Source organism: Camelina sativa, chromosome 5, assembly GCF_030686135.1.
Source record: "Camelina sativa cultivar CO46 ecotype springtype chromosome 5, ASM3068613v1".
Classification (NCBI taxonomy): domain Eukaryota; kingdom Viridiplantae; phylum Streptophyta; class Magnoliopsida; order Brassicales; family Brassicaceae; genus Camelina; species Camelina sativa.
The window spans coordinates 2483956-2501937 of NC_141884.1; the positions used below are offsets into that span (position 1 = coordinate 2483956).

The window sequence follows — 17982 nt, forward strand, 5'->3', positions numbered from 1 at the left end:
GACTGTTAATGAAACGCATCATAGATTGAAGAAGAATCTTTAATGAAACGTAAACTTGTTCTGTAGATTCGGTTTAGTAGACAGAGACAAGAGAAACAGCAGCAACGCCTATGTAACTGACGAGTGAAAAATACAATCACACAAAACTTGTTAAGTGCAGCAGAACATTCATAATCCTGGAGACTACATGCAAACTGTATTGAAACTTAATCAAATGAGTAACGAAAATATCATCATTTACAATCAAGCATCAACGTAAAGAGAAAGACAATGCTGCCATCTATACAGTCAAATGAATCCTTACTTCACTCGTCACTTGTATCCAAAAGACCAAAACAATCATTCTATTTCTACACCAAAGAGAGTACTAAACATATTTTGTCAACAAGAGATCTCGAGTTTAACCAACCGACAGACAGTGGTTAAAACTAAAGGTGGGAGGAACAATCCTGAGAAGTTGAGAGGGTTCTGCAGCTCCACTGAATCCTGCTTCACTCCTAGCCAAGCCAATCATTCTACACCAAATCTCTATGCTTCCAGGAAAAAGAAGACTTGGTTTCCTCCATAGAAACGCCAACTTCCCATAGTATTCATCCATTGCAACAAAGCCTAGAGGTTTGTCAAGATCCAAATCATAAACCACTCTCCATAGCCTCAGTTCAGTGTCATACCACATTAAACCGAAACGAGTGAAGTAAACGAAGAGGACATTGTCAATAACACAAACTCCTGACCTCCACCACATTCCAAAAGGCAACTCAGATGACTCACAAGAACCATCTCTAGTATCGTAACATGTCAGGCCTTGGACGAAGCTTACAGCACAAACCTTTCTGTCTAGTGGAGCACCTATCCCATAAGTCCATATGCGACTTTCTTCTTCATGGGGACGCAGAGCTGGTTCCCAAGCTTCCTTCTTTAGATCAAAGCTTTCCGCTATAAGATCGTCTTCTCTGCATCCTCCGATCACATAGATCTTACCCCCGACTAGTGCTACGCAATTGTGCATTCGATACGCTAACAAACTAGGTCCTTGACGAACATTTCCAGATTGGGTGTCAAAGATCCTAAAGCTTGATGAGTAATGATTAACTCCGGGAATGAAGAACATCTCAGGACCATAGGCGACGACGGAAGCAGAGCGACGACAAGTCTCCGGAAGGAAAGAGAAATCAACGGAGACGAGGACATTCTCAGTGTTACTTTTCTCAACCCTGCGGAGATTGAACCAGTGATACGTATCGGTAAAAATATTTTCTTCATCTATAGTTGCGTCCTTGGCGCAGATATAAAGAGAATCTTTTCCGTGGGAAGATCGAGTCTCTTGAATCTCATCCGAGCGAACAAGACTACGCAAGTTCTTGGAGACGCAACAGAGGATTGGGTATAACCGTTTTGGTAGGCGGACTAAGATGTTCAAAACGAGGTCGCGTGGCAGTGACGTAAACGATGACGGCGACGACATTGGCGGTTGGTTGGTTTCTTGCGGTGGTTTGTGACGTTTGTCGCGGTTAGAAACGGCGACGTTAGTAGTAGTCATGGAGTTTAGTTTGAAAGAGAAGACCAGAGAGAGATTAAAAAAAAGGAAACTTGAGAATAAAGAAGAATCTTTTCAATCTTTCACATGAATTGCGATTTTTTATTCAATCTTTGTTTCTCTGTTTATATAGCCAAATAACCATAACCGGTTTATTTTTCTCCGATTCAGTTTTAATCTGTTAAAACCGGTTTAAAGATACCAAATACAGTATAGTCAAAAGAGCATAAGCATATGATTGTTATTTGATAACATGGTCTTGCGTCATAAATCGAGAGTTGAAGTGAGTGAACTTTTCAAAGGAATTGAGGTTTAGTTCAATTTGGTTTCGCTTATGTATAAGCCAAAAACCAAATTTCGGTTTCTTCTACCTAACAGATTTAGTCGGTTAAATCCGGTTTATATATGTTGGCTTAGACATAGATGAGCATGAGACTTAGCTTAAAAGATCAAACTCTGCTACAACTCTCTCTACTACAAGATCAAACTCCTATAGTGAAACATACGACTAATCTGCAAATTTTGATCTGCATGAGTGGTTCATAGAATAAAAGTAAACTAAAAAATATTTAAAATATCTCAAAGCTAGAGATTTGAGTAAACCATTCAAAGAACATGGCATAAACCAATCTTTCTCTTGAGTCTTTGTAGGAGGTTGTAAAATTACTTTTTCTTTGCTGCATCAAACACTGCTTTGACGTTCTAGAAAATCATCATCATCAGCATCACAATTCACAACACTTTAGCAGATTGAGCTGCAAAATATTTGGTCTAATTGTAAAATGTAACTTTGAGCATCATAGTTAGCTACCAGTTGTGTTTTTGATTCTTAACATGGTTCTTGATCGCATATTCATTGAAGAACAATCTTTAAAAGAACATACTTGTTCTGTGGAGATTGTGCAAGCAGCTTGATAATTCATTTGGAACTGCTTGTCGTCTCTTAGATCTGCAAGATCAAGAAAATTTGATCTTATAGACCACATTACATCTCTTACACTTGTTGATGTGAGATTTTTCTAACATATATTCAAGACATAACAAATTGGTTCATTATCTTCAACCTAATTTTGATTTCAGTGAAAATATAATGTGGCAAAAGAACTATAATCTCAACCTCTTTAGGAATGTTCTCAAAGCTAGCTATTCCTGCTACTCTGTAACTCAATGGTCTCAAACTTTTATTACTTTTTGTTTTATTTAAACTTCTTGAACCGCATGAACCAACTCAATTAGCCCAAATATGCATTAGTTATACATTCGGAAAGAGTAACATTTGACTAGGTAATTCTGCCTTCATTTTCCTTAAGATGACTAATTTGAGAAATTTTATAATTTTGAACCGAAAGATATTTGAACTTAACATAAAGAAATCTAATCCAATGTATTTGATGCGGTCAAAACCTTTGATTACTTTGCAATATTAAAATTAAACCTTGATTAGTGTGACTGTGACCTTTTGACACTGACACTGCAAATTACTAGCTCATAAAAATATTACTATATATATAGATAGGTCCCTATGTCCCTAATCCTACTCCTACAACTTTCTTGTTGGACAAGAACTTGGTCTATTTGATATTAACAAAATCAAAAGTTTCCACTCACCATTATTGTGCTCCAATAATGATTAATCAACAAGACCAAACATATATAAACTTCATTACTTTTAAACTTATATTCACTCGAGAGAGAAAGAAAGAAAAAATCATTTTTCCAAAAAAATTTTAAACAAGTTGAATTATATACACATAAATAATGACGTGGAACCATGTGTGCATCACGACAATACGAGAACCAATCATGTTCGTCTCTCAATAATCAATCCCACTATCGTCCATCTTAAGCTCACGCAACACATCGTTACGTGAATCACACGCACCACTCGAAGCCAGATCCACCGTCCGATCATCCCACCTAAGTCTCATCCCATGGTTCAGCCGTCGGATGAACCCTTCGCTACGTCGTTCACAGTAATCCAAGAAGCTAACCACAGACACAGACTTAGACTCCTTATCCTTCCGATGCCCACCACCTAACATACCAAAATGACTTCGTTTTCGTCCCTCCACGGCCAAATACTCCACCATGCCGGCGACAAGCTCCGGCGAAGCTCCCGACTCGTCTCCCCATAGCCATATCCTAACCATAGAACGTTCCAATGCAGCTTCCACAGCGTTGGTAAACGTACTTCTTTCCATTAAAGATGAGCTTAATCTGATCACATACTCTCCATGACTTGCACCTGAAGTTACCAGAAACTTCTCGACTTCATCACTGCTGTTTCCACAGAATCGGATAGTCACGTGGTTTACAGGCTTCCGGAGACGATGAGGAACACCCTCGTAGAGAAACCTCTCTACAAAGTAGCTCGTATCAAGCAAAATCCGTACTGCGGTGTCATCAGATTCGAAGAAGAGGGCGAATCTTTTACCGGAAGGAGAATCTTTAGCATCGTTGATGATACTTATGGAGAAACCTTTTGAAGCCTCATGGTTTGCCCACAAGGAGATCGCTCCAACGAGAATTACAGTGACAATCCGTAGAAGAATACTTGAATCTGATTCCGATGTTGAGCTTTTGGTAGTGGGTTTGGCTAGGAAAGGTTGAAGAAGAGTCTGATCCGCCATTGACACAATATGGACAGGTGTCTACATAGAGATAAGAGAGAGAGAGAGTCGTGTAACGGTTTTGTAATGGTAACGAATTGAGACAGAGACATATAACGAATCTGTTGTAATGGACAACTAAATTCTGATCATGTCTTTCACATGGAAAGGATAATGTACACACAAGAGGATGTTATATATATACATTACTGACAAGGACATGTTCTGAATAAAGTGTAATGTACTAATAGGGATGTCTTTAGATCGGGTTTTTTTTTTGGCGTGAAGTAATCCCTAAAACCCGGTTACTTTGTTCCGTGGGAAAAAACAAGCTTTAGTACTGTACATTTGTTTCTTCCATAACTGCGCCAGATCTGTACACTTACTTTACCATTGATGGTGGGTTAGAGTTTCCAGCTAGTGGGGGCTTTAAGAGGACTCTTCTGCAACGTTCTTGGAGTTACCATTTTCTCTCTGATTCTCGATAAGATCCATTGTGTAAGACCAATCTGAATCAGGCACGGCTATGTTCCATATGCTTGAAAAGAGTTGCTCCTGTATGATCCATAAATACAAGTTCAAATTGGTGGGCATAAAATCTAAAGAGGCTGCATTTTGACTCCATTTATCAAGAAACAGAGGATTTTGTATTCAATAACTTACGTGACCATTGGAGTCTTGACCGTCATCATGGTGGGAGACTTCTGGAAACAATTGCTTTTCTTCCTTCATAGGACTTGGAGTCTGCATGTATGAAGCAAGAGCAGACTTCCCTTGGATCTCCGCATATGCCAATGAAGCAGCTTTCCCACTGTTGAATTTCTCCCATATTTTACCATTGAAGGTCTGCAGAAACACACAGTACGTATATCTGTTAACTATAACAATCTCAAGCCACTGAATCGGAAAATTACCATATCCAACAATACATGGTCGACCTCATGATTATAATGAAGAGAAAAAGGTAAAAACCTGTTGGAAGGGAACGATGTGTAATGGAGACACCATGTTGATAAAAGCGTGACCCATGTTGCATTTATTCTGTATCCACGAAAAATCTAGATCGTCAGTAAGTTCTCAAGTCATAGAAAAGCATCATGAGTCCACTCTCTTATAGTATATAGTACCTTAAAGTCTATAGGTAAGCACAGAAAGTCATAGTCTCCCTTGTGCTTTTCGTCAACGTCAGCCACCAGCATCTTGTAAGTATACCTTATAAAACAAAGCATTTGAGAGTTAAAACATATAACAAAGTAAAACCTTAAAGAAGATCTTAGATTGAGATCAAAATATAACGCTTACTTGTTTGGGATGTTTTTAATGATTAATGTAGTCCGCATATCATCTCCACTACCAATTTTATCTAAGTCAATATGATATCTCCCACCATCTATAAACTGATTCTGATTGTGAGTCTCGTGGTTGTGGATCCTACTACCCTGCTCAGCAAATGGCTCAGGCCTTACTGATTGTAATCCTCTACCCCCACCAAAAGGAACTGTAGGCATTGAAGACATGCCAAAGCCAGAGAAATCCCGTTCGTTATAGTTTCCCTGTAGACTAACACCAAGGTCTGGTTTTCTATGAGCATTGATGTAGTTTTTGCTGATTCCCATATCACCAAATCCAAGGGGTATCTCTGTTGATCCTGGGTAGCGATTCATATGGGTATTAAAATGAATGCTTGAGGGAGCAGAGCCCACATGATGCTGGTATTTTCCAAGCAATGAAACTTGTCTCTCAGCAAATGGAAAACCACTCCTGACAGGGAAAGGACGTTCAGTAGATGATGATGATGATGATGAGGACACTCCAGTGTAACTAGGATAATTCATATGCTGAGGAGGGCTTCCCCAGCGATAGCGGTGATCAGATGAAGTCCCAAATCCTGAGGTGTGTGGAGCAGCAAACCTCATGGAGTTGGAAATCCCCCCTGCTATATGCTCTGGCAATGAATGGGGTTGCCCATAGGAAACGTTGTGCATCAAACCCTTGTTCAGGATAGCTTGGTTTGGATGATTCAATAGCCCTTGGTCATTATTATTGACTGGTGAAAATCCATGAAAGCTAGAGGGATGAGCAGGAAGAATTGAAGCCAGTCCAGGCATATTATCTGAGTTAACTGGCCTGACCATTCCTAGACCATGTGGCATTGGAAAGGCATGCGAAGGAGATCCCTTCACTGGGCTACCAATTGGCCAGTTACCTGTTAAGTAGATTGAATGAATTCCTGACAAGGCAAGCTAACCAATGGAGTAAATAAAGAAATGATCAATATGAGATTACCTGGTGGGGAATTAGCAACTTGTGAACCTACTTGATTGAAGAAATTTGTAACTTCGTGTCTGTCCAAATCTTGTTGACTTTGTGATGGAACCGAGCTGCATACATATAGTTTCAGTGCACTGTGTATGTAAGAATACTCAGTTCTTGGAAATATACAAAGTGCAGGCAACTCACAGTCGACGAACCCCTCCAGGGCGGCTAAGTTCGAGCTTTATACATTTACCACCTATCTCGCTTCTGTTCAGTGCTTTCAGGGCTGTCTCTGCATCTCTAACGTCATAGTACTCAATGAACCTGTGGAATCGCCTGTTCGGGGTCTCTCTAATCTGGAATTTACAAGCCAAGAATCAATCAGTGGATGATTTGATACACTAAATACCAAACAAAGAGACGAATATCTTAGACGTAAAGACATAGCACAGCACATTTGAAAATACAAGTTGACCTAAGAAACATAAATTACCTCTCTTATTTCACCATAGGCACCGAACAGCTGAAGGAGCTCATCGTTCGATATTGTTGTGTCCACATTAAAAATCACAAGAGTCCCTTGATTCATATCCTTCTCTGACGGATTCTCCTATCATGTGGCAGTAAGATGATGATTAGAAAAGTACTAAAGAAAAGCTGAAACTTCAAAGCAAGAATAGTTCTCCTAGTCCATACTTTAGGAATGGAAAAGTGAATGTCCAGTGTCCTTTTTCGTAAGAGTGTGTTCTGTAGTGCACGCATTGCGGCATGAGCAGCTCGGATATCATAGTAGGATATCATAACAAAACCCCTGCTTTTGCATGCAGTGTACAAACTTCTGATCTCCCCAAAGGGCTGGTGACAAGTAGAAATCACGTCAGCAAAGGCAAGCAAACCTCGATATTAGAATGAGTTAAGACTAATGAGAAAAGTATGCGTTACCTCAAAAAGGGCGCTTAACTCAGAATCCTCAACACTACTGTTGATATTCCTTACAAATAATGTCCTTGAAGGATGTTCACCGTTTGGATGTTCTACTGAAACCCTGCCAGAAGTATTGGGACGTTTACGAGGAGCAAATGCATTTGCTGCACCGCGATCAACAGCGTGATTATCTTGGGATTCAAGATCCAACTCCATACCCCCTCCCGTGCAAAAGACATCACACTCTTCTTCAAGTTCATCAGGCAACCCGGTAAAATTAAGCTCATCAATTAGGCCAGGAAGGAGCTCATTTTCATCCTCAGGGAGAAAAGAATCAGGTTCAACATCTTCCAAAGAATCTTTCTCTGAGTTTCCTATGGCAAGTTTGTTCAGAATGGGTGAGTTATCATCAAAGGAGAGCCAACTATCTGAATCAGTCATATTCACTGCAAGGTTTGTCAAAAACAAAACAAAAAAGATATTAGCAGTGAAGTCATCATATATTGAATGATACTGATCACTAAAAGAAGCTAGGACATACGCTTATCATGGAAAAGTGTAGGCAATGAGCTTGAGAACATGCTGAGATCACTTGCAGAACGATATCTAGTCCCTCCAATAAAAGTCTCAGATGATTTACTCAGTAAAGATGGCATGTCTAGATTTGACACAATAGCCAAATAAAATTAGATATCAAATAGTAAAAGAACCAAATTAAAAAAAAGGAAACAAAGAAAGAATCTTATCATACCAGCAGATAGTGATTCCTTGGGTTCTAGCTCCATCTTTTTGCCTTCTGCAACTACAAACAAAACAACCAGAGAAACAGAACAGTTACTTCCAAAGATCCTATGAAAAATCACATAAAAAACAGAACAGTTACTTCCAAAGATCATGAGTTGTCGAACTTATGTTATAACACAAACTACTACTGTTGTGTTTCCTCATCAGGACATAAAACAGAATCGAAGCAAAAAAAAAACATGAAATCTCTTCAGTTACGTTGGTCAACTCGATGAATAGACAACAAAAAAAAAAAAAAAAAAGAGAAGCTTTTGTTGCTTGTGGCGACAAAACATCAAGAAACTAAAAAAAATCAAAGCTTTAAAAAAACCCAGAACAATCACAATCAAAACTACATGAAGAGGAGAAATCAAACAGATAAAAGGAATACAAAAAAGTTCATATGAATCATAACACAAACCGATTTTGCAGAAATTGAGTAAGTAGTACCTGCGATGATGGAGGAAACCATTAACAAGAAATAAAAGAAGAAGCTTTAAGAGAAACAAAACAAGAAACGAAAGGGAAAAGAATCGGAGAAGCAAAAAAAAAAAAAGAGGGGAGAAGAGAAGAGGCAAATGTTTTCGTAGAAGAAGAGGAATTTATTGCTTACACTCTTCCTCCTCCTCCTTCCGTTGCCGGGAAATTACACAACCCCCCCAGTAAACAAAAACTGAGAGAGAGAAGAAGAAAAAAAAGAGGCTAATTTTTAATTATTTTATTTTATGAAGGAATTACAATTAAAAGTTAATTAGAGTGCTATGATTTTCTAAAATTTGTTTTTAGAGAGAGAGAGAGAGGCCTAACCGTTGACACAAACCTAATAAACATATACAATTGTGACATATGATATTAATATGTTACTAATATTTACACGAATTTATCAACATGTCCTCTGGTCAATATGTTTCTTACACGAATTTTATTCATCGATTATACATCAAAACCTTTCCCAAGACTTATAACAAATTATCTATATTCAGTAAATAAAAAAATTAGAGACTGAACAAAAATATTTACTCCAAAACCATAAATCAGAAAACTTTAATAATACATCTGTTTAGTAGATAAAATCTTCTTTTCTTTTTTTGGTAGGGAGTAGATAAAAATCTTATTATGGGCCTTACTCATAAAAAAATTGTATTAAATTAAAATAATCAGTTAATTAATTAATATTATGGGCCTTACTCAACATTTACAATATGGGCCTTAATTACATGTTCAAGTAATTGTTATTATTTGATCTAAATATGTCAGAACTTATTTTGACGAAGTAGCTCATGTCTCCCCCTCAAGTGATTTTTACAAATTATTACATTTTATGCATTGAAATGAACATATTATATTCTTTTACACATTTATAAAATCATAAACTGATCAAATTTGACAACATTAAAAAATTGGTTAAATAAGCTTTAAATATTTTAGATTTTTTTAAAAAAAAATCGATCATATTGCTTGGAGATCCATTTATATAAAAACTGTTTAAATATTTGTACTTGTTCTTCTAACATGCTCACATTTATTATCTAGTCAAATTTAATTACAAATAATCAAATATATAGTCAATGCATGATACATAATCAACTTTAGTCAAACTCCATATTAATCAAATATGATTTCCAACATTAACTTTTGATATATTCAGTTATAGTAGTTTTGAGATTCTTTCCATTTTGAAAAGATAATAAAAGTAAATGAAAATCTCTCTTTTATCATATATATAGATCCAATTAAATAAAAATATAGAAAAAAGTAGATAAACAACCCTTCACAGAAAAAAAACTAAGAAACCATAGAACACAAATTTCTTTCTTGGCATATATAATGGGTATCACAAAAAGCTCTATAACTCTATTTCTTGTAATAGTCTTGACAATTTCGTTTTCTTCTTACAACGTTTTAGCCATATCAGGTATGTTGTTTTTTTAGACGAATTTTATTTTTTTGTTACTTTCCAATGATATTTGATCACTTCAAAAGCAATCTATACTACTATTTTTGCAGCAGTTTTTGCTCAAAAATACTTTTTGGAAAGTTTTTACATTTAATGCATGCATTGATTTTAATATTAGTTACCAAAACTTCAAAATTAATTATAGGTAAGATTTAAAAAAATAAGGAAATCTTTCTACCTCATTCAAACATAAATATATGATTCCCTTTCATTTTTTATTTTTTAGTTAATAAAAATTGTGATTTTTTCCTGCATATTATATAATACAAAATTTTAAAAACGAACATATATTACTCAATAGATGAATAAAAAAATACAGGTACAATATCCCACATCGTCTAAAAAAATTGGGCAATGGTTCACAGCCATACTATAAAAGAGACCAAAATGATTCTGAATATAAATTAGTAGAAAGCTTGATTTATCAGGCATTCAAATTTTAAAAACTTTTATTTGGTTTATTCCGGTTCTTTATTTTAAAGATTTTAAAAAGGTTAAATATGAAAAATATTTAAAACTTTTAAAAAGTTAAATATGATAAATATTATATCGTAGATACACAATAAATATTAAAAATTAAGATGATATAATATGAGTTAAAATATCTTGGGACGAGGTTATATAGCAGGACGGGTTTTATCGATATTTATATAAATTAAAAAGTATCATTAATTTGGTGTTACAGGGGTAAAACATCATTTCATTATTTTGTTAACATTGTCAGTATAAGAAAATAGACATATCTGATTAAATTGATTAAATAAATGTTATGTAAAAAATAAATTATATTGCGGTATTATATGGTTTATTTAACAATTATTATATAATTATAATATATTTAACCAATAAATACAATTTATAATTTAAATATTTTAGATATAAATAATTTTGCTCCGTGGTGTACCGCGGGTCTTAATCTAATATTAATATATTATGTATGCATAGAATTATAATATTAATTTGGAATTGTATTATATGTGCAGCGGGCGGATCTGGTCCATGCATTTTCAAATGTGAAGGTTTATTGGATGATCATGCATGCTTCCATGACTGTAGTTTGAAGAAGGGTTACAAGAATGGATCTTGTATCGGAAATCCTCCACGTTGTTGTTGTACCCGTGAGGCCACGGCTAGCTATAATCATAAGTAATTGGCGACTGAAGCTTCAAGTATGTGATTTTATATTATATATAAAAGGTGAACTTTCTTAATTGTTGCTTTTCAGTTCTTGATAATAAGAATGGACAAAAATAATGAGCTAATTAAGAGATATATAAGAAGATAACACATGCAGTCTCCTCCCCCAACCAATTATAAATGTAAGCCAAACTTACTAGCCCTTCAAATCTATATACGATTCTCAACAGAAACGAAGCAAGATGTATCTTAAACACCATCATCTCCTCCTCTAGCATCTCAACCCCAAATTATGGTCTCCAAATCTTCTATCACATGAGATATTTCCTGAAAGTAAAAAAACGATGAATCTCATTCTCTCTCTTTCAAGGAAATTAAAATTCACTAATGCTTACTTCTCTCTGGCGTGATTTTTCCATGAACATGCCGAGTAGAAGAAACCAACAATCAGGTAAATTAAACCAATGTTGAGGTATGGTAACTATAGTACATACGTATAGAATCATATATACTAGGTACTAACCCGCGGAGAACCGCGGGCTGAACTTTTTTTAATTAAAATTTGTAATAATTTATTTTATTATTATGTTATTTATAATAGTTTTTGATTAAAAATTTGATTTGCTTATATTATAATTTTTGTATTTTAAAAATGTTTATTGAAACATTTGCATGTAATGAATAAAATTGTTTAAACATTTGTCAACTAAAAACAATCTTTACTAACATATAAAAAAGAGCAATTAAATATAGCTAGTAAAAGTTCTAAAAAGCCTCTTTGAAAACAATATTCATTGTTTTTTTCTGTGGCTTCCTTTCCTTGTCTGTAATAATTTTAACCTGTGGTGGAATTTTTTTTTGATAAAATTTGTAGCTGTATATTTATTCGTTTTGGTTTTAAAATCTTAACTGTTATTTTTTTTTAAGTACGAATTAGTTTTGATTCTAATAGATTTTTTTTACTTTTCTACAATTTATTTTATTTGATGTGTCCCTAGTTTTCATTTTTTAATTAATTTTATTTATTTATTTAATTAATTAATCTTAATTAACTTTTTAATGGAAATTGAATGTTTTTTACACATTTTAAGGTTAGTTTCATATTTGTACTTCCCAATTAATATAGTAGGATAAAATTTGTAATTGTAGATTTTATTTGATTAGATTTTTAAAATCTTAGCTGTTAATTTTTTTTTAATACAGATTAGTTTTGATTCTAATAGATTTTATTTTTAACTTTTCTACAATTTATTTTATTTATTGTGTCCTTGATTTTCGTTTTTTAATTAATTATATTTATTTCATTAATCTATTAATTTTAATTAATTTTTTCTAATGGCAATTGAATGTAATTTTTTACATATTTAAGGTTAGTTTCAAATTTGTACTTCCCAATTAATATAGTAGGATATATACTAATATATATAGGGTAAACTATTGTATACTTGGGTGATTGATTCTCTTTAATTATTATATCATTTTGAGGTATAGTCTCTTTTTTTCTGTGTGCTTTCGTTGCGGACAAACACGTGTTGTCCAAAGACAGTGTTAAGTGTATAGAGATCAGAGTTCTGAGACGAAGGGATCAAACAACATTACAACAATAGCTCTCTAAATCTTTTTATTGTTTTGGAGTTCCATTGAAATAGCAACTCCATCAGCCTCTCACAATTTTTTGTATCAAATCACAAAAGAAAATTGTTTTTCTTTTTGTCCTTGTATCGACTTGTGTCATTGTGTGATAGTCATTAGGTGCTCTGGATGGCTTACTAGGAATGTTTGTTATTGTTACCGTTATTGTTGGTTCCACTACAGCAATATGCATGTTTGCTTGGTTGACATTGAAAGGTAACTAATTTCCTATTCACGACATCTCTACACCTATATTATTATTTTCACAGCATTTTTGAGAAAAAAAGTTTGGAGTTCAAAAGTATTTACAACCAATACCATTATCATTAAAATACTTTTTAAAAAAAATAAAACAAAAAATCGAAATATACAAAATAAGGTATGTTAATTAAATATTCTCCTATCAATCCAATATAATTTTCCTAAATTATCTCCACCTCTGAACCTAATTTTCTGCAAAACTAAACAAAATTTTTGCTTTTCCAATATAGAAAACTCTATATTCATGTCAATCAATCATATTCAATTACTTCAAATCTTTTAATTTTAAAAAAAATTCCTCCAGATTTTCCGTCTTTAATATATATAAAATCTAAAGAGTTCTTCTACTAAATATAAAATATTTAATCTATAACAAGATTTGTGGAAAAGTAACATTACCAAATAAAATCCCTAAAAAATACATAAACAAACAAAGGAATTGTATAGTACAAACTAACATAAAAGCGGACTCATAAAAAAACACCTTCTATCTACTTCCAATTTTTCCGAGGTATCTATTAACCATAATCTAAAAAACGATGAATAACTCGCTATTCACCCAGATACTCAGTCATAATCCTGATGTCGGAGAGATGGCCGAGTGGTTGAAGGCGTAACATTGGAACTGTTATGTAGACTTTTGTTTACCGAGGGTTCGAATCCCTCTCTTTCCTTACTTTCAACTAATTCACCAATCTTACGTGATTGACCACAATGTATCAAATCCAATAAAAAAGAATAGATATAAAATCTACCTTGTTTTGGTTTTGAAATAGATTCTCTACTCCTAATTTCTTTCATATGGAAAATGCTGGGAAGAGCAAACAAGGGATCCAAATCCCCCTACCAATCTATGATACATGAATAGGAAAAAGATTCCTCGACAAAATCCCTTACCTTGTGCCTTTTTATTTTTAACGGCAAAGGGGAGTTGTCCGAACTCTTGTTTTTAGTAATTTTTTTTTACTTAAGTTAGGTTTATTAAGTCTGTCGAGAGTAATATTCTACGACAAGCAATTCATTTATTTTCAAACCGACGCATTTCCTATCTATTATTTGATTGACTAACCCTTCATATTGGAATGTGTGAAGAGTCAGATGGTTTGGCAATTCCTCAGGGGCAGATGAATCAAGAAGATTTTGAACCAAAGTTCTAGAGTTTTGTTCATCCTTCACTGTAATAATATCTCGGGGTTTGCAGCGATAACTTGGTATATCAACTATACGGCCATTAACTAAAATATGTCCATGGTTAACTAATTGGCGCGCTTGAGGAATAGTCAAAGCCATACCCAATTGAAAAAGGATGTTATCCAAACGCATTTCAAGTAATTGTAGTAAAACTTGACCTGTTGACCCCTTGGCTTTTCCGGCGATACGCACATATTTAAGTAATTGGCGTTCTGTAAGACCATAATGAAAACGCAATTTTTGTTTTTCTTCTAAACGAATACGATATTGAGATTTTTTTACGGGGCGTGATTGGTTTCTAAGATCGCTTCCTGCCTTAGGCCTTTTACTAGTTAGTCCCGGTAAAGCCCCCAGACGTCGTATTTTTTTAAAACGAGGCTCTCGGTAACGTGACATAAAGACTCCTTTTTTTATTGAAATTGTACAAAACTAAATAAAATTAAAACTGAACTAAATGATAATGATAAATGACGTGAAATACACTCCAATAAACTATTGGAATACAAAGAGTAAGAAGATATATTCTCTCAATATACAGATTTTTTTTATTTATATATATTGGAGTGTAACAAAAAAATCTTAAATTCCTAAACAGTCAGATTTCTGTATTGCAATTAATTTTTATAAATGTTTTGAATATATTATTTAATAAACTTTAATAAATTTAAATTATTATGGGATGGGTTATGATTGATATTATTATCAATTTAAATTAAATGTCAATAATCCATCGCTACGACCATCAGTATATTATACTAAAAAGTAATAAATTTCTAAAGGTATAGTTTATATAGAAAATATAGGCCTGTGGTGTACAATTAAAAGATGGTCAATACAATTAAGTCTATCGGGATTACAGATTTTAGTAAGATATGTTGGCGGGTTGTCCCAAAAACTACGAATATAAGATTAAAATAAATATATTATATATAAATAATATTGTTTCATAGTTATTTTAATTTTTTTTTTCTTTGCCACTAAATTTTTTAATAATAATTAATATAAAATTCAGGTTGAAAACATGCTTGGGCATAACTTTAACGACCACGGTCTTAGCGGGTTGACCCGCTGTGGTCCATGAAAAAAGAAATGTGGACCGACCTGTTTGACACCTCTATATACATGATTATTATAAACAAACTGGTACAACTTAATAATATAAACAGATATTAATAAGTTTTGTAATGAATTCTGGCTCATCCTCGGAATATTTTTATCTTGGATTGGTGAAATTAATTTATAACAAAAATAAATTATTGTGTTGTATATAAACCGCAGATTAAATCGTAGAATTAACAATCAAAATACAATTATATAATCTTAAACTTCAAATAAAATGTAAAAAATTAACTAACAATTACAATTTAAAATTTAATGATTTTAGTATAAAAAAATAATCCCGCGGTACACCGCGGGATTATAGCAATTACAAATCTTGGATTATATCTGCCAAGCAAACAGTAGGAAGAGAACTTCTCCAAATGATTGTTTTCCAAAAGTTATAAAAAAACTACTTTTTGGGTTTAATTTGAAAATATTTTACTTTTTATTTCTCCAGCAAGACCATTCTTTCTCTTATAAATTTTAGGAAAAAAAATATAAATTCTTCAATTCTAAATATGTTTTTGGTAATATACACACATAAAATTCATATGTTATATGGCATCACATAATATGACATTTTTTTTTCTTTTAGGAAAAATATAGAAAAAAATATAAATGATAGTATAATTTAATGTAGAAAATTAATTAATAAGCAATGGAAATAAGTAGAGTAAATTATTTTTTATATATTGCATTTAATTTGATATATTGAATGATTTTCATTTAAAGATTCTTTCTACTTAGTGGAAATATTTGTTTGACAAATTTGTCTTTCTTTTTAATATGCGTTATTTCACAGTTATTGAACTATATAATCAAATGATTACCACAAAAGTATGAAATGATACCAAAATTGTAGGAAATAATTTTTTGATAATACATAGATCGGAAATATTTTCTATATGTTATTTTTTTATTAGATTAAATAATAATTTTGGTTACTCTTTAATTTTTAGATTTAAATGATTGTTGCGGTTGAGACAGATAAATCCATTTGTAAATATAAAAAATCAATAAACAAATAAAAACAAAAATAAGCAAAATATAAACAAAATATAAACGGAAAATAAACAAAAAATAAGCGATTGTCCAATTTTTTTTAACTTTCTATTGTATTTTATCTACAGTATAAATCAAACTTCTCAACATCTAATTCATCATTCTAAAAAATTCTTTCACATTCCTGTGTCCAATACCCCCCACTAAATTTCGTCCAATAAAAGTTCCCTAGGCCAGTATCCTACCAAGTCGGTGCCTACACGCAGCCACCAGTTTCCACTTTGGGGATCCTGAAAATGTTTATATTTTCTATTATTAAAAAAGGCTGATAATATAATAAGAGAACTTTAATTTATAAAATACATAAAAGGTAATGAAAAATCAACCTTCTAAACCAGAATAGTCATCTCAAACTGGCGACCACCGATGCTAGATACTGAAGAAATAGCACCTCCTAGGAGAATCTCGCTGCTGGTTTGAATAAAGCCAGGTTTGCGAAGGTTATAGCCTCCGGTTGTAATGTATACGTCACTCTGTGAAATATCAATATTTCTGTTAGAATGCAAAGGTATATGCATTTTGCTTATAAGAAAACTTATGTGTACATATATGATATCATATTATATTATGGGTTTTTTAGTAATAAAACCCCTCAACTAAAGATGGATCGTAAAAAAACCCCTCAATTATCTATTTAATTATTAAACCCCTCAACTTTAATTCTGTTAATAAACGTCATCCTCCGTCTACAGTGTCGTTAAAACTGGATGATTAAGGTTAAGCCAAAATGCAGAGTTTTCCAAAAAATAGAAAAACGACATGTAAACTCTTAAACAACACAAATTGTGAATAAAAACAACAAGATGTTTTGATACCCAGTTTTAAAATTCCCAAATTCACCTAAGTTTTAAAGTCCCCAAATTGAAAAAAACCTAAATTTCCTTCTTATCATGCCAAAGTTATTGTGGTAAGATTATAATTCTCTGTTTTAGTGTATGCCAAAGATTTCTTAGCAAAAAGATTTGTAATTGATGCATTTGATCTTGTAGAAATGTAGCAATTGTCAACAAACAGGACACAACAAGCGCAAATGTCATCTTGAGCCAGTGTCTAAGCCACCCAGTCTGCCTCCAGGAAGACCTTCAAAGAGACAAAAGACCACCCAATGAATTCAACTTGTCATATGAAGTCTTGTTTTTTCTGGATTTTTTTTTGTTGCATCATGTTTACTTTTAATGTTTCACTCGACTAGTAGTTTTGTTTTGATAATTTTTATGTTCCAGTAGTATATTTGGATTTATAATGGTATTTTGGATTTTTATCATAATTCTTGACTTATATAAAAAACATGTCGTTTTTTAGTTTTTTCAAAACACAACGTTTTAATTTAACTATGACTAAACCTTAATCATCCAGTTTTAACGACACTGTAGGGAGGATGACATTTATTAACAGAATTAAAGTTGAGGGGTTTAATCATTAAATAAATAATTGAGGGGTTTTTTTACGATCCATCTTTAGTTGAGGGGTTTTATTACTAAAAACCCTTATATTATCTACCAAAAGATGCATGTGTCTTCAGAGAAACAAAA

At 33.0% G+C, this 17982-nt stretch overlaps 1 protein-coding gene, 2 long non-coding RNA genes, 1 other non-coding gene and 2 pseudogenes across 7 annotated transcripts; 2 read left to right on the plus strand and 4 right to left on the minus strand.

The window, feature by feature from the left end:
- Positions 1-400: 400 nt before the first annotated feature.
- LOC104788801 (F-box/kelch-repeat protein At2g44700 pseudogene) lies at positions 401-1540 on the minus strand (annotated as a pseudogene).
- A 1544-nt stretch (positions 1541-3084) lies between these two features.
- Positions 3085-4190, minus strand: LOC147943202 (uncharacterized; annotated as a pseudogene).
- A 70-nt stretch (positions 4191-4260) lies between these two features.
- LOC104785071 (protein MEI2-like 2) lies at positions 4261-8944 on the minus strand. Of its 4 annotated transcripts, XM_010510204.3 has the most exons (14): positions 8723-8931; positions 8531-8559; positions 8078-8128; positions 7868-7984; positions 7345-7772; positions 7099-7257; positions 6896-7012; positions 6607-6758; positions 6433-6527; positions 5449-6352; positions 5274-5358; positions 5119-5187; positions 4810-4992; positions 4261-4701 (listed from the first exon to the last, which is right to left on the minus strand). In XM_010510204.3, exons 3-14 carry the CDS (start codon positions 8109-8111, stop codon positions 4576-4578), a joined length of 2469 nt encoding a protein of 822 aa, XP_010508506.1. In that variant the 5' UTR covers positions 8112-8128; positions 8531-8559; positions 8723-8931; the 3' UTR covers positions 4261-4575. The 4 variants fall into 4 exon arrangements, with proteins under 4 accessions (XP_010508506.1, XP_010508505.1, XP_010508509.1 ...); XM_010510203.3 differs by lacking the exon at positions 8531-8559 and having other exon boundaries at positions 8560-8944; XM_010510207.3 differs by lacking the exon at positions 8531-8559.
- Positions 8945-9825: 881 nt separating this feature from the next.
- LOC147943203 (uncharacterized) lies at positions 9826-11328 on the plus strand. Its single transcript, XR_015558174.1, has 2 exons — positions 9826-10024; positions 11050-11328. It is a non-coding gene; the product is annotated as an uncharacterized LOC147943203 (long non-coding RNA).
- Positions 10855-11917, minus strand: LOC147943204 (uncharacterized). Its single transcript, XR_015558175.1, has 2 exons — positions 11599-11917; positions 10855-11530 (listed from the first exon to the last, which is right to left on the minus strand). It is a non-coding gene; the product is annotated as an uncharacterized LOC147943204 (long non-coding RNA).
- A 1766-nt stretch (positions 11918-13683) lies between these two features.
- Positions 13684-13770, plus strand: TRNAS-GGA (transfer RNA serine (anticodon GGA)). The gene has a single exon. It is a non-coding gene; the product is annotated as a tRNA-Ser (tRNA).
- The last annotated feature ends 4212 nt before the right edge of the window (positions 13771-17982 follow it).

What these genes read in the sequence shown, in the direction of transcription:
- LOC104785071 (XM_010510203.3), bottom strand. Translation starts at nt 8,581, where the DNA reads ATGGTTTCCTCCATCATCGCAG. An exon ending in CCTATGGTGAAATAAGAGAG is followed by an intron (nt 6,759 to 6,895) that starts GTAATTTATGTT and finishes TGTAAATTCCAG; the next exon opens with ATTAGAGAGACCCCGAACAG. An exon ending in GTCAAGACTCCAATGGTCAC is followed by an intron (nt 4,702 to 4,809) that starts GTAAGTTATTGA and finishes TGGATCATACAG; the next exon opens with GAGCAACTCTTTTCAAGCAT.